General features: G+C 41.0%; 1 protein-coding gene across 1 annotated transcript in view; it reads left to right on the top strand.

Moving 5' to 3' along the window:
* LOC145516548 (chondroitin sulfate proteoglycan 4-like) overlaps positions 1-23,468 on the top strand; it is a 73,838-nt gene that overhangs the window by 38,621 nt on the left and 11,749 nt on the right. The window contains exons 7-8 of the mRNA XM_081517769.1: positions 1,737-1,868; positions 13,072-13,244. Coding sequence (XP_081373895.1) covers positions 1,737-1,868; positions 13,072-13,244 — 305 coding nt within the window. The remainder of the gene's footprint in view (positions 1-1,736; positions 1,869-13,071; positions 13,245-23,468) is intronic.

Genomic DNA, 23,468 nt, shown 5'->3' with positions numbered 1-23,468 from the left:
AGAAAGGAGAGTTAAAATCAAGCTCTTTTGAGAGTCAATCCATCACATTTTCTAAATGGACCTGGAGGCAGTAATAGCTTTCAAAGTGGCAGGAGCCCAGCTGCAGATGAGCCTCTTGCTGAAACCAGCTGGTTCTCCCTGCTACCTCTGTCCCTCAGCAGCCCCAAACAAAGGCTTAGGTTTAATTAGTCTCTCTTAGCATTTATATCTGCAAAGTGCTCCGCCATTAGTCTAATTCATTATTCCACATAACAACCTAAGTAGGTCGATAGAGCCAAGAAGTGGGGGGATAAGTGATTTCAGGTTGCCCTTCTGAAAGTACTGTCAGGTCAGGAGAATCTAAGGTTGTACAATAAAATCCACAGGTCACAGCTACTTTCATGTTTCCCTCTGTCTGTCTCTTTGGTCATAATTTGTATGATAGTTAGTGTACCTAGTGCACTGTTCTAGTATTCATTTTGCTACAATTCCTTTGGATTCCATTTCCATTTTGTTTCCGAATTCATGAAATGTTCAAAGTGCCTAATAGCAGAAAACATTTTCTCCATAGTTTCACATTTAATTAAATACAACTTTCAAAGTGCTATTTCTAGTAAAAAGGAGCAAACAAACAAAAATAACATTTGGCTCTGCGCCTCTGTTCTAAATTAGGCAGACCCAGAATTCTCTTCCTCTGTTTTTTTTTTAAATATGGTGACTCCAGTGTATTGGGGAAAAAATGTTTAAAGGCTGTAACCTTTTATTTTGAGGAGTCAGAACTCTCTGGGTTTGCTTAAATAACAGAGACTTAAGAGAAGGTTAAGTCATCAACCAGCCTTTTATTAAATCATGTTATTAAGGGAGTACTTGTAGGTGATTGCAGGTCCTGATCACGCCTCCTTTGTTCCTTGCCACATGTCCCTGAGGGCAAGGAGGAGGGCATTTCTACCCATTACATGATGCAGAGACCTGTGGGCTGCACATTTACTCTTGCATGAACAATTTCAAAAGGTGGGGGGACTGTGATCGTCATGCTCTCTGCGTGGTGATCTTGCCTGGTGCTTTGGGAGTCAGACTGGTAAAGCACTCCGGGGAACAGGATCAATAGGGGGCCTGGCCCAACTTCTGTTTCACACATAAGTTAACTTATAACTTTGTTGATGTCACTGATCCCTTGACAGAAGTATGAGAGTAGAATTGTCTTTTTGCAGGAATTTAACAAAACTGGGGCCAAATCTTTCTCCACTTTTCTCTTTCCCCTCTTAGCAGGAAACAGAGATAGATGAATAATGGGAGGATTTGGGGGGAGGGATGTGTTATTTACTTCCCTCTAGTTTTGATTTTCATTATCATCAAGTAAGTGTTATCAGTAAGTAGTTCAGAAACTGCTAAGGGATGCATGTGTGTGTGGCATCCTTGTATTACTTTTATTGGTATAAATTGACTCTTAAGATAATAAAAGACAGGTAATGAACATGTCTTAAATTTTTAAAAAAATTTCTTGGAGGTGACATCTTTGCTTTCTTTTATTACTTTCAGGAGAGAATGAGGTGGGAATATGTATTTTAGACCTTTACTGGTATTCTTTTCATTTTGTGTTTTGGCAGTATTTGATTTGGTGAGCTTGGTGACCGTGTTAACTAACTCTCAAATTGATAGGAGCAGCTTTGCGGGGAGATCAGGTGTGCGAGAAGGTGAAAGTGGGTGGCTTTTGCAAAATGACCAGACTGACCAGAGTGTAATTTCTTCTTTTGAAGGAGCAATGTCAGGAGGCTTTAATTTTCAGGTTACAGATGGTTTGAACTTTGCACCGCGACAAATTTTTAGCATCACAGCTCGAGCTCTGATCATTAGCTTAGAAGTAAACAGAGGACTGAGCATCTTTCCAGGTAAGATTTTAACTTCATTGAGTGTTCGGGTTTAAGTGTTTTTCAATTAATAAATTGAAATATAATTTAATATAATATCTTTCTAAATATAGAAAGTTCTACCTGCATGGTATAAAGTGTTATCTTTTACTATAGAGTGATTTCAACAACAGTTACAAAGTCTCAAAAAGGATTGTCTCTTTGCAGGAATTTAACAGAAGTAAGGCTGGGTATCCCCCACCTCTGTCCTTCCTCTTTCCTGTTCCTCAGAAGAGGGTATGCTGGTGAAGGGCAGTGGGGGAAGGAATATTTATTGTCCATGTGCACTTTTTTCCTGCACTAGCCTTAGGATCCTTAAAGAAGCAGGAGAGCTTCTGTCGTGACTATCTAGATCTTGGGGTTTTCTTTTTTTGAATATAAAAACCTTGTGTATCAGGGGACCAGCAGTTCTTGCTTTGAGGCCCTGCAGCCTTTGAACTGGTTTTTGCCAAGAATTTCAGCCTGGCTGAGATGGAGAGATATAAGTGAGCATCTCTGACTCAAAACCCTCACTGGGAGGATAGAACAAGGTTTTACCCAATGGCAAGGGTAGTAAAAGAGGAGGAAAAAAATTTAAAACTTGTTATTTCCCTCCAAAAGCACTGAGGTAGATGGCACAGGAAATAATAAAATTTTATATTACAATTTAAAAGCCCTGTGTATTATAATTTATTTAACTGATATACATTATCAGTAATGCTGCAGTCCAACGGGTTGCAAAGAGTCAGACGTGAATTGGCAGCTGAACAACAACAGCAATGTTATCAGTAAAATATAGACACTGATCATTTTAATAATATGGTCACTCCATCGTTACTCTAGTCAGTTGGTCTCAACCATTGTGAAGCTTTAAAAAATACCAGTGTCTCAGCCTCACCAATTGAATGGGAGTCTTTGGACTAGGTCCTGGCCACCATTTTGTTTTAAGTTCCAGGTGGTCCTGAAGTACAACCAGGACTGAGATCATGGGGCTAGTGGTGTACTAGTCTTTTAATCTTTACATCTGTGTGAGATAGGTGATATATTCATAGCAAGTTGGCAGAATTTGTGGCTTAAAGAGATGATATAACTTGATTGTGCAACCAGGAAATAGATAAAGCTGCAGTTCAGTTCAGTTCAGTCACTCAGTCGTGTCCAACTCTTTGCAACTCCATGAACCACACACAGCATGCCAGGCCTCCCTGTCCATCACCAACTCCCTGAGTCCGCCCAAACCCATGTCCATCGAGTCAATGATGCCATCCAGCCATTTCATCCTCTATTGTCCCCTTCTCCTCCAGCCCTCAATCTTTCCCAGCATCAGGGTCTTTTCCAGTGAGTCAGCTCTTCGCATGAGGTGGCCAAAGTATTGGAGTCTCAGCTTCAACATCAGTCCTTCCAATGAACACCCGGGACTGATCTCCTTTAGGATGGACTGGTTGGATGTCCTTGCAGTCCAAGGGACTCTCAAGAGTCTTCTCCAACACCACAGTTCAAAAGCATCAATTCTTCGGCGCTCAGCTTTCTTTATAGTCCAACTCTCACATCCATACATGACCGCTGGAAAAACCATAGCCTTGACTAGATGGACCTTTGTCAGCAAAGTAATGTCTCTGCTTTTTAATATGCTATCTAGGTTGGTCATAACTGGCCTTCCAAGGAGTAAGTGTCTTTTAATTTCATGGCTGCAGTCACCATCTGCAGTGATTTTGGAGCCCAGAAAAATAAAGTCAGCCACTATTTCCACTGTTTCCCTATCTATCTGCCATGAAGTGATGGGACCGGATGCCATGATCTTAAGTTTTCTGAATGTTGAGCTTTAAGCCAACCTTTTCACTCTCCACTTTCACTTTCATCAAGAGACTCTTTAGTTCTTCTTTGAGTTCTGCCATAAGGGTGATATCATCTGCATATCTGAGGTTATTGATATTTCTCCCGGCAATCTTGATTCCAGCTTGTGCTTCATCCAGCCCAGCGTTTCTCATGATGTACTCTGCATATAAGTTGAATAAGCAGAGTGACAATATACAGCCTTGACGTACTCCTTTTCCTATTTGGAACCAGTCTGTTGTTCCATGTCCAGTTCTGACTGTTGTTTCATGACCTACATACAGGTTTCTAAAGCTTACATACCTCTAAATAAACCTAGAGAAAAATCACTGTTCATAACTTTCAAAAAAACAAGAATTTTAAGGGAAAATTTTGAAATTTTTAGGTGCCTTAAGCATTTGAGCTCACAAAAAGAATCTTTATCAAAATCTAACTGAAGATATGTTAACCTGGATTCTTCTCTTCTAAAACTTTTTTATATTCCATAATTTTTCTCTGAAAAGTGCAATGCTTCTATCATTTTTCAAGGCAATTAGAGTGCCATTTGGTGTTTTAAAAAATAAGCAAACTGCTACACCCTAATATTTTGGGGAAAAAAATACAGCCATCTATTAAAAAGAGGGTCTAAACTCAGAGTAAATCTGGTTGCTGCAAAAGATTAAATACCTTTCATCTATCCTGGCTAAACTCTGGTTTGTGACTGAAGACAGTTTTATTAGATTCAAGGGAAGTTATAGCCACTACAGCTTAGAAAGTTACAAGTTTCTGGCACCTGTTTTACTCAATATTAATTTAGCAAGAAAAACATGTTAAACTATCTCTTGTCACCCTTGTGGAACTCTGCAAAACATAGAGTAACCAAGGACACGGCCCTGAGTAACCATCCCCTTTCCCTTTCCTACATGCACTGCATCTGCCCTACTCTGGCCTCCCTGTATCCTGTATCTAAGAACCCTCCACCAGAACTTGTACATTATCCTCAGATCCCAGAGTGAGCTGTTCCTTTTTCCAGCTCCCCCTAGCTTGTTAGGTCTGTTATTCTTGGTTCTCTGCCATTCTCTATTTCCAGACCGTGACTTATATCCAACTCCAGCCCATGGTCAGTAGGAAGGAAGATGAATTTTCGTGTATGTTTCCATCAGTTGATTCTTACATTTGATCTGAGCTTGGGTGGGTGTGGAATGAGAATGAGGGAGTCATAGATTTTAGAGATGGGATGGACATTATGGGTCCCTTGGTCCAGTTGTTCTTGGCATTCTTCCTACCCTAATGTCCCCAAGTAGCAGTGGCCCCTCTGCTCTGCATCAGAATTCCTGGATGTGGGTGTGGTTCTGAAGACCACATGGCCTCATTGTCTCTCCAGAGGCATAGTTGAGTCTTTCTCAGCCTGACTCTGCTGCAGCCTCCTGAGGCTATTGGTCCCTGATGCTGTGTAAAGCTGCAGGGGTGATGATGACAGATGCCTGACTCATGTTCCCTCGGGACCCCCCCTCCACCATATCAGGTCCTGCTGGGAGCAGGCCTTGAGTGACCTCTGCCTCCTTCATCTATTAGCCAGCTCTTTGGCAGGGGAAGGAGATAGAGGAACTCTCTGCGTCCCACCTCTGGTGTGGATCCAGGTGTCAGCTGTCAGCTACTGAAGCTCTTGTCAGACTCGAGTTGACTTATATGTTCTGAAATATTGGAGACAGTTTATTCCTTTTTATAGAGCTATGGACTTCATAGAACTATAATGGGAGAAAATCTATTTCTGTTATAGGATAGTATCAATAGATACTATTTATAAAGTGTTTTGTATTGTTTTAGTCTACTGAACTGGGTTGTTATAAAGATTTAAACAAAATAATATGTTTAAAAGCATGTTTTGATCATCTCTATTTGGCACATAAGTAACTGAGACATGGCCGGGTCCAAAGTCAGGTAACTAATAGGAATCGTAAGCCTTGAGACCAAGTGCCAACACCACCCCCAAACCTCGTGCTCAGATCTCAGTACCTGTTCTTTCTGTACATGCCTATGTTCCAGGATTGCCTCTATTTTAGAATTGTCAGCTCCCTGAGAATAGGACCATCACGGTGGCTGCTTAGTTTGTCTCCTTCTTAATGTTATTGATGGATTGATATACACAACTAGGAAAAGGTGTAGCGCAATTTAATAAGCAGTGGTGCTTATATGGAAACTTTGTGTGTTTTACTCTCTTGGATTATTAAAATATTGTAGCCCAGCATTAGTCAATTTTTTTTTTTTTAATTTTTATCACTCCCACTGAGCCCATACCAATTGGCTTTTCCCCATCAGCCCAGCAGACTTGGGCCATACTGATATGCCTCCTTTGTATACTGCCTTAAAAAGTGGCCCTGGCTTGAGACTTGTGAGAATTTGTAGGGTAAGCCAAAATAATCATAAAAATACTTACTGAATGAATGTTTTAAGGTTAGTTATAATTTGTGTTGTTGTTACTGTTTAGTTGCTAAGTCATATCCGACTATTTTTTGATCCCACGGACTGTAGCCTGCCAGTCTCCTCTGTCCATGAGATTCTCCAGGGAAGAATACTGGAGTGGGTTGCCATTTCCTTCTCCAAGGATCTTCCTGACCCAGAGATCAAACCGGCATCTCCTGCATTGCAGGCGGATTTTTTTACCACTGAATCACCTGGGAAGCCCAATTATAATTTGTATGCCCTGCCAAATTTGAAAAGTCAATCTTTAACTCAATTATTTTAAAATAGGAGGAGCTGTAGTTCTAAATAGACTTTTTGGTTGTCAACTAAGAAAGTAAACTTAATGTATATTTTCATTTTATTATTTTGTATATAAGTATACATACACATAAATACACATAAATATATATGTGTGTGTATGCTTATACATATATTCTATTTCAGGAAAATTTATCCCCCAGAAAGGAATTTTGTAACTAATATTTCACCTTGAATGCCACCATTGAATGTGTTTATATTTAGTTATAGCATGTTGGAACATACTGTGGCCTTAGGTCCTAGTCTTTCTGTGTATCTAAGTTGTACCTGGCTCTTTCACAAAGAGTGTAGAGGGGGGGTTGACCTTGAGAGTTTTGTCAAACTGGTCTGGAATATAAACTTACACAGATGTAGAGTTAAGTAACTGATCAGTGAAGGATATTCATAGCAAACTGTGACTTCAGTCCCCTTGGGGTTTGTTTATGCTGTGGGGGGAATCATGTCTCACCAGTGGGCCATCTGTCCTGCATGATGGGAATTGAGGGAGGGAAGAAAGCAGAAGGAAGTCACAGCATGTTGCTAAAGGGTTTGGAGCAGAGATTTATAAAAGCTTTTAGTCAGATGGTCTTGAAACACTGAATTGAATATTGTAAGACTTAGCGGGAGATAACCAAGAGCTTTAAGAAAAGACTGTCAATCCTCAAGGAAAAAATTAAAGACTTACTCATTGGAGAAAGACGTATACTCAGGAGTATAGTAATCATGTGAAATATATTATCCTAAGTGTCCAGTGATGGTGCAGCCTGGGTGAGCTCCTTGAGTTTGGGGGAGGAAAATTTCCCCTAGGCAACAATGGGGAGGGAGATCTTGTTGGCCAGATGGGTCTTAAGCTGCCCCTGCAGAGTGAGCAGCATTGTGATGGTGGAAACAGAGAGGGAAGAGGTTACCAGTGAGGACAGCATGATGCAGAGGCAAAGCCCAGGGAGGTTACAGGCTGTGTCTGGAAGGTGGAGAGCTGCATCTATCAGATTTCCTGAATCATTCATCACATTTCCTAACTCAGGGGTCATTTTAACTGAGCTCAAAGTATTGGACTGGCCAAAAAGTTCATTTCGGTTTTACCATCTTATGGAAAAACTGAAATGAACTTTTTGGCCAACTCAATAGTATGATATAGGCAATATAGTGCCAACTTTTCAATAATACTAATTTCAGAGTCAGTGAGATCTACATTTGACCATTAGTCAAGTTGCTTAACCTCTCTGAGCTTTATCATCCCTTCTTAGCGATGAGGAAAAAAATACATACATCTTAGGAGTTATCATGACATCTAAACGAAAAGGCAGGAATGGGTCTGTGCTGTTTCCTGGTATATCTCCATTCCTTATTAGAGGGCTTGTCGCATACAAGGCACCTGATAATGTCTGTTGAAGGAATGTACAAGACCTCTTAGCCCAGTGGCCATGAAACTCTTGCTGTTATGGTGGTGGTTGTTTTTCATGAAGCAAACACAATAGGATATGAGTATGTTTGAGAATTCCTATACTTAAAAAAAGGGTAAAAAGATATCTTTACTCCAAGACTTAGAGTCTTTAACATGCCAACTTCCTTTTGAAATCGCCATGAGGTACATATAGAGTGGGAGCTTGCCAAACAGATATGGTTACATGGCCCTTTTATTACCACACTCCTGGTAGGGCAGTTCTTCTATAGAATATAAACTTAGGTGGGGCTTCAGTGAAATCTTTCCCAAATTAAGTGCTTGAAGCTCACTGATGAAAATATCAGTGCTTGGATGAAAGAAGGTGGGGTTGGGGGGAAGTGATGTTTGGCTCTTGGTGAATTGGGCTGCATGGTCAGAGATGCTCATCAGGCATTTGCAGCAAGGAGCCAGCTAGTCTTGATGACTGAGCATGCTCTGGGTGACTGCTGACTAGGAACTGGACATCCTCCTGGGTTAGGAAGCTGGACAAGGGAATGAGGGATTAATATACCCTGGCTAAGTGAGAAGTACTCTTGACCTGGGACATCTCTGGTGGGCCCTCTACCCAAAAAGACTTTTTGAAATTGACCTCTCTGGTGGTCCAGAGGCTAAGACTCTGCCCTTCCAGTGCAGGAGGCTCAGGTTCAATCCCTGGTCAGGGAACTAGATGCCACATGCTTCAACTAAAGATAAACAATTTTTTTAAAGAGCCTTTCCACCACCCCTTCCCCCACTCACCTGCCAAAGATAATCCTTAAGGTGAAGGAATAAATGAAAAGATAAGAGTCTGATTTCATTACGGAAATAATTAACAAAGCACAGTGTTAAAAGTTCCAAAGAAAAACTGAAGATGAGAAGAAGCTGGATGTTGGGGTGCCCAGAGACTGCACACAAAAGAGAAATAATCAGATATAATTATATATATATATAATATAATCAGATATAATCCTGACAGGAGGGGGGACCCTTGCTTGACAGGTGATAGACAATGGGCCTCAGTTATGACTTCATATAACATTGACTGAATGTACAGAATAGTTCCTCTTGGCCTCCCCGGGATGATCTCATTGCCTGGGTCACCAGTTCCAGAAGCTAAAAGGTGGCAGTGACTTTCAGCAGCAAAAAACTATAGAAATACTGGAGGCAATTAAAGCATACTTTGTGTGTGTATACCAAGGCAGTCCTGACTCTGGGGCAGAACTGTGTTCCTGAGGCTGATATTTCTAGGTACTTCTGCCTCCTCTTAGGAGCCCCAGGGCCTAGTGCCTATCCCCAGAGCTCAAGTAGTTTATTTTACTTTATTCTGTTTATCTTCTCTTGTTTTATTTTATCTTATTTTAGTCTTTTGTTTGGTAGCTTTATAAAGGTATAATTGACAAAAATTGTAAGATATCTGAAATATATAATGTGATGATTTGATATATGTGTACATGGTGAAAAGATCCTCCCCCAAATCAAGCTAATGAATACATTCATCTCTTCCTATGTTTACTTTTTTCTTTTCACTTTTACTCCCTTAGCAAATTTCAATTATACAATGAAGTGTTATTTACTATAATCACCATGCTGTACATTAGATCTTCAGACCTTATTTATCTTATAACTGGAAGTTTGTACCCGTTCACCAAACTCTTTCTATTTCCTTCACCCCCAGCCCCTGGCAACCACTTTTCAATCTCTGTTTCTCTGAGTTTGACTTAAAATTCCACATATAAGTGATACCATTCAGTACTTGTCTTTGTCTGGCTTGTTTCACTTAGCCTAATGCCCTCTAGCTTCACCCATGTTGTTGCTAATGACAGGATTTCCTTCTTTTTTTAGGCTAAATACTATTCCTGTGTGTGTGTGTGTGTGTGTGTGTGTGTGTGTGTGTGTGTTCACAGTGTAGTTCAACTGGTAAAGAATCCTCCTGCAATGAGAGAGACCCAGGTTTGATTCCTAGGTTGGGAAGATCCCCTGGAAAAGGGATAGGCTACCCACTCCAGTGTTCTTGGGCTTCCCTGGTGACTCAGATGATAAAGAATCCGCCTGCAATGTGGGAGACCTGGGTTCAGTCTTTGGGTTGGGAAGATCCCCTGGAGGAAAGCGTAGCAACCTACTCCAGTATTCTTGCCTGGAGAATTGCCATGGACAGAGGAGCCTGGTGGGCTATAGTCCATAAGGTCGCAAAGAGTCGGACATGACTGAGCAACTAAGCACAGCACAGTGTATGTGTGTGTCTATATATATATATATATATATATATATATATACGTATATATATGTGTGTATATATATATGTATATATGTGTATATATGTATATATATATGTGTGTGTGTATATATATGTATATATATATATACACGTATGTGACACCACCCTTATGGCAGAAAGCGAAGAGCTAAAGAGCCTCTTGATGAAAGTGAAAGAGGAGAGTGAAAAAGTTGGCTTAAAGCTTAACATTCAGAAAACTAAGATCATGGCATCTGGTCCCATCACTTCATGGGAAATAGATGGGGAAACAGTGTAAACAGTGTCAGACTTTATTTTTTGGGGCTCCAAAATCACTGCAGATGGTGATTGCAGCCATGAAATTAAAAGACGCTTACTCCTTGGAAGGAAGGTTATGACCAACCTAGATAGCATATTAAAAAGCAGAGACATTACTCTGCCAACAAAGGTCCGTCTAGTCAAGGCTATGGTTTTTCCAGTAGTCATGTATGGATGTGAGACTGGACAGTGAAGAAAGCTGAGCGCCAAAGAATTGATGCTTTTGAACTGTGGTGTTGGAGAAGACTCTTGAGAGTCCCTTGGACTGCGAGATGTTCCAACCAGTCCATCCTAAAGGAGATCAGTCCTGGGTGTTCATTGGAAGGACTGATGTTGAAGCTGAAACTCCAATACTTTGGCCACCTCATGTGAAAAGTTGACTCATTGGAAAAGACCCTAATGCTGGGAAGGATTGGGGGCAGGAGGAGAAGGGGATGACAGAGGATGAGATGGTTGGATGGCATCACTGACTCAATGGACATGGGTTTGGGTAGACTCTGGGAGTTGGTGATGGACAGGGAGGCCCGGTGTGCCTCGATTCACGGGGTCGCAAAGAGTCGGACACGACTGAGCGACTGAACTGAACTGAACTGATATATGTATGTATGTGTGTATATATATCACATTTTACAACATTTTATTTTAGATTATATATGTTAATATGTATATATGTGTGTGTGTATATATATATATATATATCACATTTTATAACTTTTTTTTATCTATTCATCCACTGATTGACATTTAAGTTGTCTCTATACCTTGACTATTTTGAATGATGCTGCAATAAACATGGGAGTACAGATTTTCCTTTGAGAGAATGAATTTGTTTCCTTTGAATGTATACCCAGAGGTGGGATTTCTGGATCATATGGTAGTTCTACTTTTAATTTCTTAAGGAAACTGTACTGTTTTCCATGGTGACTGCACCAATTTACATTCCCACCAACAGTGCACAAGGGTTCTGTTCTCTTTTCTCCACATCCCTCACTAGCATTTGTTACTTCATGTCTTTTTGTTAATGGGCATCCTGACAGGTGTGAGGTGATATCTCATTGTGGTTTTGACTTGCATTTCCCTGATGGTTAGCATTGATGAACACCTTTCCATGTACCTGTTGCCTATTTGTAAGTCTTCTTGAGAAAAATGTCTATTTAAGTCATTTGCCCATTTTAAAATTGGGTTATTGGGGATTTTGCTACTAAGTTGTGTGAGATCCTTGTATATTTTGGATATTAACCCTTTATTAGATAGGTGGGTTGCAAGTATTTTCTCCCATTCCCCAGGTTGCCTTTTCATCTTGTTGATGGGTTCCTTTGCTGAGTGGAGGAAATTTTGTTTATTTTTGGTTTTATTGTCAGCTATTTTAAAGGGAACCTTAATTAATTAAAGGCTCAGAACATTCCTTGCATGTTTGAAAATCTTACTGAAAACTGGTTTTCCCCGTGTATTAGCTATAGTCAAGGTCCTGCCTTTAAGCACCTAACATGGTTTAAATACTGCAGTTGGTGGTTTAAATACTGCAGCCCCTCACTCTCCAGGGCTATAATGGTTGAGTAATGAAAGCACAATGGATGTCACTTAGGAGTCTTAGTTATTATTGGGTGATTAACTCAACTTCATAAACAATTTATCTCAAGTGTCTACTCCAAGAGCTAGTCCAAGGCGCCTGTGCAAGACCTGATGCTAAAGCCCTTTAGCGAGGGCTAAAACAGAAAAGAGAAGGTGAGATTCTGGGCCAGGTGGACTGCATAAATCTCTCTCAGATCTGCCATCCTATCAGGTTGGGATTACTCCCTAATCCCATGCAAAGTGAAGGGGTATGTACTTCAGCCCTGTATTCCTCAAGCTGTGGTCCATGGACCTTCTGGTCTGTGAAGTGACAAGAATGGAAAGTGAAAAGAGGTGTTTAGAAATTTTTATAGCAATTTGACATTGTTGCAATGTTTTATTGTGTTTTATAAAATTATTGGCCCGCAGTGGATTTGGGGAGAAACAACGATCCTTCAGTACAGAGCATGTGAAAAGCACTGCTCTAACCTGTGTGTCCCCCAGTCTCTCTGGCCATTGGTTACCAGTGAAGTCATTTTAGCACACTGACCACGCACACTGGTTCTTCTTCCCATAACATCCACATAGGCTCTCCCCTCCCCATGTTATCCATGCAGCATGCACATCTGGGGGTCCTCTGGAGACCTCCCATATTTGTTCCAGAGCCAGCCTCTCCCTCAGGTGTCCACAGATGGACACTCCATGGAGCACCTGCAGCTGCTGTTGGGCCAGGATGTGCCTGTCCTCCCAGGGAGGGGGCTGTCTCCTGTTCTCTCCATGTACAGCTTCGACTCCCCCTTCCTATGCCCGGAGCTGAGCTGGGTGCCCCTCACCTGGCAATGCCTTCTGTCTCTGGGGATCAGTTAGACACACAGGACTGTGGGGCCTGAGGGGGTCTTTTCATGGGATTTTCCTCCTTCATCTCCAGCCCCAGTAGCAAAGCACATCCACAAACAGATGCCTCATGGATCACTAGCTCCTCACCCCAGTTTCAAGTTAGAGTTAGCCAGTCTCCTGTACATAACTACATGTTTTCCAGTTCCCAGGGATCTTTAAAGGTCATTAACCGTAGCCTTCATATGCTTTACATGCATGTTTTAATCTTCACTTAGGTACCATGAAGCCTCTTTCATCTCGTGACCTGAGAGCTGTGACCAATGACGTGGACAGTGCAGGAAACAGAACTATAACCTTTACTGTCATAAGTTCCCCTAGACTCGGGAGGCTGCTATGTGTCAATTCTGACAACAGCACAGAGGACGTTTCCATGTTTACGCAGAATCTGGTGAGTCCTGATGTAGTTCTGTGCAGCTGGACAGGGCTTGGTGTCTGTGCAGAGCGGGCCCCTCACTGCTCCTCCTCATCCTGTTAAAGTCAAGCAGAGGTGCTCCTTTGCCCAGGCAGTTACTCATTCCAGCTGTGCTGGTCTTAAAACTGGACACTTTGTGGTGAACACAGGATGAAACACAACTGTCAAAAAACACCAAGCAAATTCAAACCTTGTGTCTAATAAATAAGAGGGGATCTTTTTATCGCTAAAGATGAATTTAAAAAGGAAGCCAAAGCAGAGTTGCAAGAGTAAATCCTTCAGGATATGTCTGTGTACATTTATGCTTAATATATGAAATGATATACATAATTTCACATATTACAGTTGTATGTATGCATCTAAATGTGTATGTGTATAAAGTGTGTGTGTGTATTTAATCTGCACCCAGAGCCATCTGTTTCCAACTTCACTGGTACTTTATCACCACCAGCATCTACGTACGTACCTTTTTATTTAAATGTATAAGCCTTCAAGTCTTTTGATTTTTTTTACTTTTTCACCCTAGGAATCTGACTGCTTATATGTGATTTCATTTTCTTAAAGTCTTCATTTCCAATTGTCTTCTTAAATATAACTATTGCTTGTCATTCAACTGTCTTTTTCCATTCTTAAACAGTGGGTACAGGGATATGGTAGCTGATCTGGCTATAGCTTTACATGACTAAGGAATAAAAAAGTCTTGTCAAGTTTAGAGGAAATAGCCAAAGTGAACCACAAGTCTGCCTTTAACTGTTGAGCCATTTTTCTCCAGTGTGATGTAGCAGAATTGAATTTAGCTTTTGCTTTGCAATTGCCTTTGTCTGGGATGCATTGAAGGGAACGGATCATAAGGTTAGCAGAAGTTCTGAAAGGGACACTGAAAAGAGGAAGTATAAATCCTCTAGTTCACAGATGCACTCTGGAGGAAGGGAAAAAGAAATTAAGGATGAAAACTACATTGTGAGGGGGAGCTTAGTGTGCCCAAAGGCATCACAACTTGCCCAGTTTTTTTCTTTTTTTTTGCTAGTATTTTGAATACTAACAAGAATGATGACAGTCATATTAAGATGCCTTGACTCTAGTCCTAGTTCTTTTAAAAATTATTTTTTGATGGTGATCATTTCAAGCTTTAATTTTGACTACTTTTCATTGCAAATATATAATAATTTAGATTGGAGTGCGTGCATGCTCAGTCATGTCCAATTTTTTTGCAACCCCATGGACTGTAGCCCGCCAGGCTCCTCTGTCCATGAAATTTTCCAGGCAAGAATAATGGAGTGGGTTGCCGTTCCCTTTTCCTGGGGATCTTCCCAGGGATCAAACTCAGATCTCCTGCATTGAGGCAGATTCTTTACTGTCTGAGCCACCAGGGAAGCCCAGAAGGCCAACTAGTAGGGCAGAAAAAGTCTTGATTGATTAAAAATCAGTTATTTAAGGTTTTATTTTTTCTACTTTATGAATCAAGAGGGGAGTATCAGGAAGACGTATCATCAGTGGCAGCTGTTCATATCATCAATGGCAGGTATTTGTCTGTGGGTGATGTGTTACCGTGGGACTCAGGGCTGGAAAGAGCCTGCACAGTGGTGTTGGGGATGAGGGGTGTTAGACCCAGCTGTTGGTCCTCGTGGAGGCAGGGACAGGCTCCAATGTGGAAGCACAACCTGGGCAACATCACAAGTCAGGTGTGGTGAGAGAGAAAGGCGTGTTCTCTTTCTTGAATGGACCAGGAGAACATCCCTCTTCTCCACACAGCCCTTTCCTCTCCAGAGCATGCACCCAACATGCCAGTGTGGCCTGGCCCAGTGCTTTGAATCAGAGGACAAAGGAGAGCCCCTTCTGTGGTTTACAAAGCATCAGGCCTTTATGCAGGTAACTCCCGGATGGGATGATTCCTGTCTCCCCAAAACAGCATCTAAGATACGTTTAGAGTCTGTGGGAATTCAGCACGGCGGCCCATACTCCCTATCTTCAGTGTATGAGTGTAGACAGAGCATATCATGTAGGAATCGGGAGCCCTGTTGCTGCTCCTTGAGCCACTACTGACCGCTTATAACTGAGGACAGTGCCTTGGCCTCTGAAGTGGGAAGACCTGGATTAAATCTGTGGTTATAATGTATCTTTTAAGCCTTAGTTTCCTCATCTGTAAAATGAGGAAAAATAGTAGTAATGACAATTGAAACCATTTTGAACATTCCCTGTGTCCCAGGGGCCATTCTAAATTTTCTGCTAAGTTGTGTTGTTGTTTAGTTGCTCAGTCTTGTCTGACTCTTTGCAACCCCTCTCTGCGACTGTAGCACACCAGGCCTCCCTGACCTTCACTATCTCCCAGAGTGTGCTCAAATTCATGTCCATTGAGTCAGTGATGCAATCTAATCGTCTCATTCTCTGCCACTCCCTTCTCCTTTTGCCTTCAATCTTTCCCAGCATCAGAGTCTTTTCCAGTGAGTTGGCTCTTTGCATCAGGTGGCCAAAGTATTGGAGCTTCAGCTTCAGCAACAATCCTTCCAATGAATATTCAGGGTTGATTTCCTTTTGGATTGACTGGTTTGGTCTCCTTGCTGTCCAAAGGACTCTCAAGAGTCTTCTCCAGCACCATAATTTGAAAGCATCAATTCTTTGGCACTCATCTTTCTTTATGGTCCAACTCTCACATCTGTATGTGACTACTGGAAAAACCATAGCTTTGACTAGATGGACCTTTGTCTGCAAAGTGATGTCTCTGCTTTTTAATATGCTATCTTGGTTTGTCATAGCTATTCTTCCAAGGAACAAGCGTCTTTTAATTTCGAGACCGCAGTCACTGTCCACAGTGATTTTGGAGCTCAAGAAAATAAAATCTGTCACTGCTTCCCCCTTTCCCCCATCTATTTGCCATGAAGTGATGGGACTGTCTGCCTTGACTTAGGATTTTTGAATGTTGAGTTTCAAGCCAGCTTTTTCACTTTCCTCTTTCACCCTCATCAAGAAGCTCTTTAGTTCCTCTTCACTTTCTACCATAAGAGTGGTATCATCTGCATATCTGAGGTTGTTGATATTTCTCCTGGCAATCTTGATTCCAGCTTGTGATTTATCCAGCCTGGCATTTTGTATGATGTACTCTGCATAGAAGTTAAATAAGCAGGGTGACAACATATAGCCTTGACATACTCCTTTTCCAATTTTGAACCAATTCGTTTTATGTCCAGTTCTAATTGTTGCTTCTTGACCCACATACAGGTTTCTCAGAAGGCAGGTAAGGTGGTCTGGTACTCTCATCTCTTCAAGAATTTTCCACAGTCTGTTGTGATTCACACAGTTAAAGGCTTTAGCATAGTCAATGAAGAAGTAGATGTTTTTCTGGAATTCCCTTGCTCTTTCCATGATCCCACAAATGTTGGCAATTTGATCTCTGGTTCTTGTGCCTTTTCTAACTAAACCCAGCTTGTATATCTGGAAATTCTTGGTTCACATACTGCTGAAGCTCAGCTTGAAGGATTTTGAGCATTACTTCCTAGCATGTGAAATGAGCACAAATTTGTGATAGTTTGAACATTCTTTGGCATTGCCCTTCTTTGGGATTGGAATGAAAACTGAACTTTTCTAGTCCTGTGGCCACTGCTGAGTTTTCCATATTTACTGACGTATTGAGTGCAGCAATTTAACAGATTTCTTCTATATTACTTATTATATCACTTTGCAGGCTTGGATCCTAAAGCACAGGGAAGTTAAGCCACTTGCCCGCAGCTACACAGCTCACAAGTGTCAGAGTGAGGATTGGAACTCAGGGTCTCGACTATAGGTCATGTTCCTATCTTCTAGTCCATAACTTCCTCTTAGAGTTTGTAATGAATTAACCCAAGAAAGTAAATACAAAATGTTTAGCACACTGCCCTACATGTAGCAGAGGCTAAATAAATAGTAGCTAAGACTGTTGTGATTATCTTTTCGTCCTTGAAAATGTGAGAGGTTCCTTTCCTTTCGTAGCCAAAGGACTAATTTCACGGGGCAGGCAATTTTCTGGGACGCTGGAATTGGCTGCTCTATCTCCCCTAACGGGCTGTGGTGATTCCATGAATGGAAATGAGGCCATTAGAAGAAAGTGGCGTTTGCTTCATCCTGTCACCCACTCACTGTTTCCCTCTGTGGAAGAGTCAAGAGTCCCAGGCGTTCTGGAACACATTTCCCTGAGCAATGACGAGAGGAGGAGGCTGGGGACCATGTCAAGGGCTTCATGTCTGGATCCAGCAGCACTGCATCCTTGGGCAGAGCACAGGCTGGAGGCAGACTGAGGCCTGAGGCTGGGGCAGCGACAAGGATCTCACCCCAGAGGGTCAGGGCAAGGAGGACTCGGTGGAAGGATTCCTCACCAGAGCAGCTGGGAGCAGCTGAACAAAGCTGGTGTTTTTTGCAGGATGTGTTTGGCTGTTTCTAAACTTCTGTGAATAAATTTTATTGAAATACCCTGACTCCCCTTCCACTTCTTTAGTCACAAATAGCATCAGTACTATGGGGGAGAGGAGAGTGTGCAGAGGAAACTCTGCAAGAATATAAACCCAAATGCTAACTCCGGCTCTTTCAGTGTGTGTGTGGGGGGTGGCTTGAGTTTTTATATAACACATGCTTATTGTAAAAATAAAATTAGGAAACATTAAAGCAGAACATTAATATTGAGATACATATGGCAGAGTCCCTTTGCTGTCCCGCTGAAGCTATCACAACATTGTTAATCAGTTATACTCCAATATAAAATAAAAAGCTAAAAAAATATAAAAATAAAAAAGGTCTTGACATCAAAACAAAGAAAATGAATGCTGAAAAAGAGTAGAGCATCATCAAAAAATTCAGTGTAATTGGTGTTTAGCTGAAGGCGTTCCAGTTCTGTTTAGCTTGTGTGTTCAAAAATGCACATTTTAATTTGTGACTTGGGAAGAGAAAGAAACTTATTATTTACCTCCCTGACTTTCCTCTTTTCAGATCTTGTCTTCTTCTTCACATGCAAATGGATTATGAATCCTTTCATAAAATCAGTAGCTTTATGGCCTCTGTCATACAGGACCTTCAAATTCTCAGCCATTTAATGATGGTTGAGTTTCCTCCCCAGCAGCTCCAGAACAAGTCAAAAAGAGGGTGGGATAGGTTTTGGAGGTAGTGACAATGGTTAAAACCTTTTCTCTGAAATTACTGAACAAGGACCTTTATTGAACACTTACTGTGTGCTTTGATTATTCCTCTTCAATCTGGTTGGTGAGAAGAGATATTACAGAGGAAACAATTGCCATTATAAAAGGAGTTCAGAGCTGTTTAGTCGTGTTCATGTAATATAATGGCTTCAGTTGCCTTTTGACTTTTTAGATCAGCTTTTTTCTAATTTCAAGAGTTAGTTCCAGCACATAACCTGCTAAGGGTCCAATGGGGAGAGGGCTTCAGACAGGTGGTGCCTGAGTCTTCTTTCACATCTTTACCTTAAAGGACTAAATTCTTTCCAGCTCTCTGCCACTCTCAGCTGTATCATTTGCATGTAAAACCCATACCCTGTCTTGCTTTTGATGGATAAACAAAAATGACCATTTAAATAAATGGCTCTGGATGGTTTCAGCTTATGAAAGAAATCAAGACATTTCTCACTTAATATCATCCTTTGGAAGAGTAATTGTGGGGAAAACATTTGTTAGTTATTAGCTCAAAATACTATCTTAGCCTGGAATAAATTAATGATTTTCAAACCATACCATATCAACCTACCAAGATAAACATTCTTGTTTTTCACCTGCTTAATTTTACAACTGCCCAAGAGGGAATAGGTAAACCACAAAAATTTGTGCTGAAAATCTTATATCCTGAAGAATTAAACATACAGATACACAGAGAAGGTGAATCATCAAATTTTTAAATGAAATAAAACCTTTTTACAAATGTAGAGAAATTATTGTTCATTTCAAAGAACATACAAACAAAGAATTGAATTCTCTAAAGAATTCTCTTACTAGTAGAGCACAAGGCTAATTGAGTGATTTTCATTCCAGTGCTTGTTTAGATAATTTGGAATCATTAAAAAGCAAAGTGTTCTGGTTTTGAGGTTTATGATGCCTGGTCTTTTTTCTTTTCTGTAAAGCCCAGTAATTGCATTTTAGCCATTATGCTGTTATGGGTAGATCATCCATCTTCGTCTCTGCCTGCTGCTTCAGCACAGATACAGGATTCCAGGATCACATTTAGAAAGTGATACAATCGATTCTGGGTTAATCTAATAACCTCTTCTAGACTCCGAAATCAGCGTGTACATTTTAAGAAATTGTGAATGCATTTCCCATAGGAGAGAAGCTAATTTATTACAACTTAATGGAGAGTGCAATGGGATGGTTAAACTTTGGCTCTTTTATTTTCTGAGCAGGGAAGGATAAGCTTCTTTGTGTTAGTGATCACTTCTGCCCCACCCTGACCCCTGCTTTCTTGGGGTCTCTTCAGTGACAAGCTTAATGACAACTAGACTCAGTAGACATCTTGAACATTTTCCAGTTTCTTGTTTTAGCGATTTTGATTTGGCCCTTGTAGTTCACTGAATTATGTGCTAGCACATTTTTGCATTGTCACCTAGTCACCTATTCACTGTTCAAACTTGAAGCTGGCGTTGAATAACCAAAAAAGCAGAGAGAACTAATTCCCATTTCAGTGAGCATGGTTGAGCCTTTCTCCTTTTATTAATTTCCTAAAGCTGCTGTAATAAATGACCACAAACTTGGTGGCTTAAAATAGCAGAAATTTACTCTCTCATAGTTCTGGAGGCCAGAAGTTGGAACTCCGTTTCACTGGGCTGAAATCAAGGCGTTGGCAGGGCTATGCTCTCTCTGGAGGCACTTAGGAGAAATTCTTTCTTGCCTGTCTTCCTGCTTCTGGTGGCTGCCAGCCTTTCCTGGCATGTGGCTGCGTCACTCTAATCTCTGTCTTTGTGATCACATTGCCTTCTCCTCTTCTGTCTGTATCTTATAGCCCTCTGCATCCCTCTTATTCATGTGATTGCAGTTAGAGCCCACCTGAATAATCCAGGATACTCTGCCCATTTTAGGAAGATTGACTTAGTCACATCTACAGTCTTTGCCATAGAAGGTAACATTCACAGGTTCAAGGGATTTGGACCCGATATTTTTGGTGGGTGTTTTTACCCTAGTATACTCATATAGAGTAAAAGCAAGGCATCCTATATGATCTCACTTGGTAGTTTCATTAAAGGGCTCCATACTTGTAATGGTATAAGGCCCATGAGAATCTATGTCTGTGCGTGGGTACTAAGTCACTTCAGCTGTATCTACAATGGCAGCAGTAAAGAAAAGGAATACAACCTTCCCTTAACTTGCTATTTGTAATAGATACAGTATGTGGAGCTATTTCTTTGAATCCTTATAAGCTCTGGCCAGTAGTGACTGTAGACATGGTGGTCCCATGCAGACACTGCAGTCCTGGTGGGAGCAAGAAAGGGCACACAGAAAGGAGTCATTTCTCTGATATCATCCTTCAGGAGCACAGGAGCTTATTGTTTTCCCAGTCTTAGCCTTTAGGACTTTTTTTATTAACCTATGTGGAACCTCGGAGATTTTATCTTTTTGAACTGTTTGGATTTCTGCAGTCTCCTTTCCTTACAAATATCTGACCAAGATAGAGATTTTTTTGGTGAGATTAGTGACTGTGTCCTAGACAGGCCAGACCAAAATGGCATTTGTCTGCCCTAATCATACCTACCCATTCACTTTCCACATTCCTGAATTCCTTAGGGTTAGAGAGCCTATCTTGTGAATTTCTGGTTTACTTTAGTGCCACTGAGCTTTCTGGGCTTCCCACGTGGTACTAGTGGTAAAGAACCCGCCTGCCAATGCAGGAGAGGTAAGAGATGGGATTTGATCCCTGAGTCAGGAAGATCCCCTGGAGGGGGAAATGGCAACCTACTCCAGTATTCTTGCCTGGAGACTCCCATATACAGAGGAGCCCGCTGGGCTTCAGTCCATGGGGCTGCAAAGAGTCGGACATGACCGAAGCGTCTTAGCACACACTGAGCTTTCCACACATAGGTGCAATGAACTCTGGAGTCACACAGGACTAAATTAAAAACTGAGTTCTTACACCTGTTGGCTAGTGAATTATTTAAATTTTCTGAGCCTCAGTTGTTGTTGTTTTTTTTTAATCTGTCAAATGAATATAACAATCCCTCCTAAAACAAAAACAAAGTGAGTTACATATGTGCCAAACAGAATGCCTGGCATATATTTAGGGCACAATTAAAGTTAGGTACTGTCAATGTGTTTTTATTAAATAAAATGGGTAAGATGTCTTGGATTGCCTTATTTCTACTGCTTCATGATATAAATGTACACTTTATAATTAAATTTTATAAAACACTTTGTAAGTAGTATATCTGTTTGTTAAACAAATATTTACTGAATCACCAAGTGTAGAATGGTGCATGCTTGCATGCTAAGTCTCTTCAGTTGTGTCCAACTCTTAGTGACTCTATGGACTGTAGCCCACCAGGATCCTCTGTCCATAAGATTCTCCAGGCAAGAATACTGGAGTGGCCTGCCATTTTCTCCTCCAGGGGATCTTCCCGACCCAAGGACTGAACCCATGTCTCTTATGTTTTCTGCATCAGCAGGTTCAATCTTTACCACTAACACCACCCGGGAAGCCTATAGAATGGTGAGCTAATACTTATTTACAAAGCAACAGAAAGTAAGCTTCCAGAATATGTGCCAAAATTCCAGCCTATAAATTCCTTTATTTTATGGGAAAATATTTATTTCATTAGGCATATTTTAGAACTTTCTGATTGCTTAATATTCTCATGCCATGATTCACTATAAAAAATGAATATAGCTTCCATCTGTAAGGAATTGGTTAGTTAGGGCTTAGATCCTTTCTTGAAAGCCCTAGAAATGCCCAAAGCCTGCCATTTTGAACACTGATATGGCAAAAGACCAATTATGTCAAATGCATATCTGCAAGTGAGATATGATTCTATATTTTAATGCATAAATGGAGGCTCAGTGAGATTAAATGACTTGCCTGAAAGCCACAGAGCTGGCAGTTGGTAATATTTATATTTGACTTTGGGTCTGATCAATCTGGCTTCCTGGGTGGTTCAGTGTAAAGAATCTGCCTGCCACTGCAGGAGACACAGGAGATATGGGTTTGATCCCTGGGTCAGGAATATCCCTTGGGGAAGGGAATGGCAACCCACTCCAGTAATCTTACCTGGGAAATACCATGGACAGAGGAGCCTGGTGGGCTATAGTCCATGGGGTTGCAGAGTCAGACACAACTGAGCAACTAAGCACCACACAGTGGCTGATCAATCCAGGGTTCAAATTTTACTACATTCCTGTGCTTCCATTTTTATATTAATGAACATCCTTTTCCTTCATGGAGGAAGAAGGTTAATGGTTCAAGCGGTTGGGGGCAAAAAGTTCCCAGTAATGTGGCTCTAAAGAAAGAGCTCTTATCTATAAGCCTGGACATCTGGCTTCTGGCCCCTGCTCTGCTCCCAGCTAGCCCTGTCATTGCGGGGAGGGAGAGAAGTTACTGAAATTCCAACTTCTTTGAGCATCTCAGGAGCCTCTCAGCTGTAAACTTTAACCCATCGCACAAAAACCAATAGGATCCCTAGCCTTCTTAGAGTCAATCTGTCTCTTTAGTCTCCGATAAATATTTTTCTTTTTGGTTCTGTAGGAATCAAGGATATGAGATCCAGAATGTTTAGATCTCAGAGATCCAAAGGATGTTATCAGTGTCCCTTCTAGTAAAAACACTACTCTGAGAAGATCTAGGATTTGGAACCACATATCCATCTATTCGGAGAGGAATACAACCTCAATAAAGTCCTAGATAAATAGACCAATTTCGAGGTGGGGTGCATGCTGGGATAGTCTGCAACTTCTTGTTGATTTCAGAGTGCCCAAGGCAGTTCCCCCATTCTACATACACTGAGTCATCAGAGAAAAGGGACTATTGATCCCCTCTTGAAGTTGATATAGTAAAACACCCCAGGATTTACTTTTTTTTAATTGTTATATTAGCTTTTTATTTTGAAATAGTTTCAGACTCGGAAAGAATCACAATAGAATACAGAATTCTCTTATAATTGTTCATCCATATTCACCAAATGTTAGCATTTAACTGCCTTTTAACTGCCTTTATCATTCTCCCTATACACACACACACACATTTTTGATATTT

Source organism: Giraffa tippelskirchi, chromosome 8 (genome assembly GCF_054371585.1).
Source record: "Giraffa tippelskirchi isolate mGirTip1 chromosome 8, T2T-mGirTip1v1.2.pri, whole genome shotgun sequence".
Lineage (NCBI taxonomy): Eukaryota > Metazoa > Chordata > Mammalia > Artiodactyla > Giraffidae > Giraffa > Giraffa tippelskirchi.
Note: the sequence above shows the minus strand (reverse complement) of the source record. Positions and strands in the feature narration are given on the sequence as shown.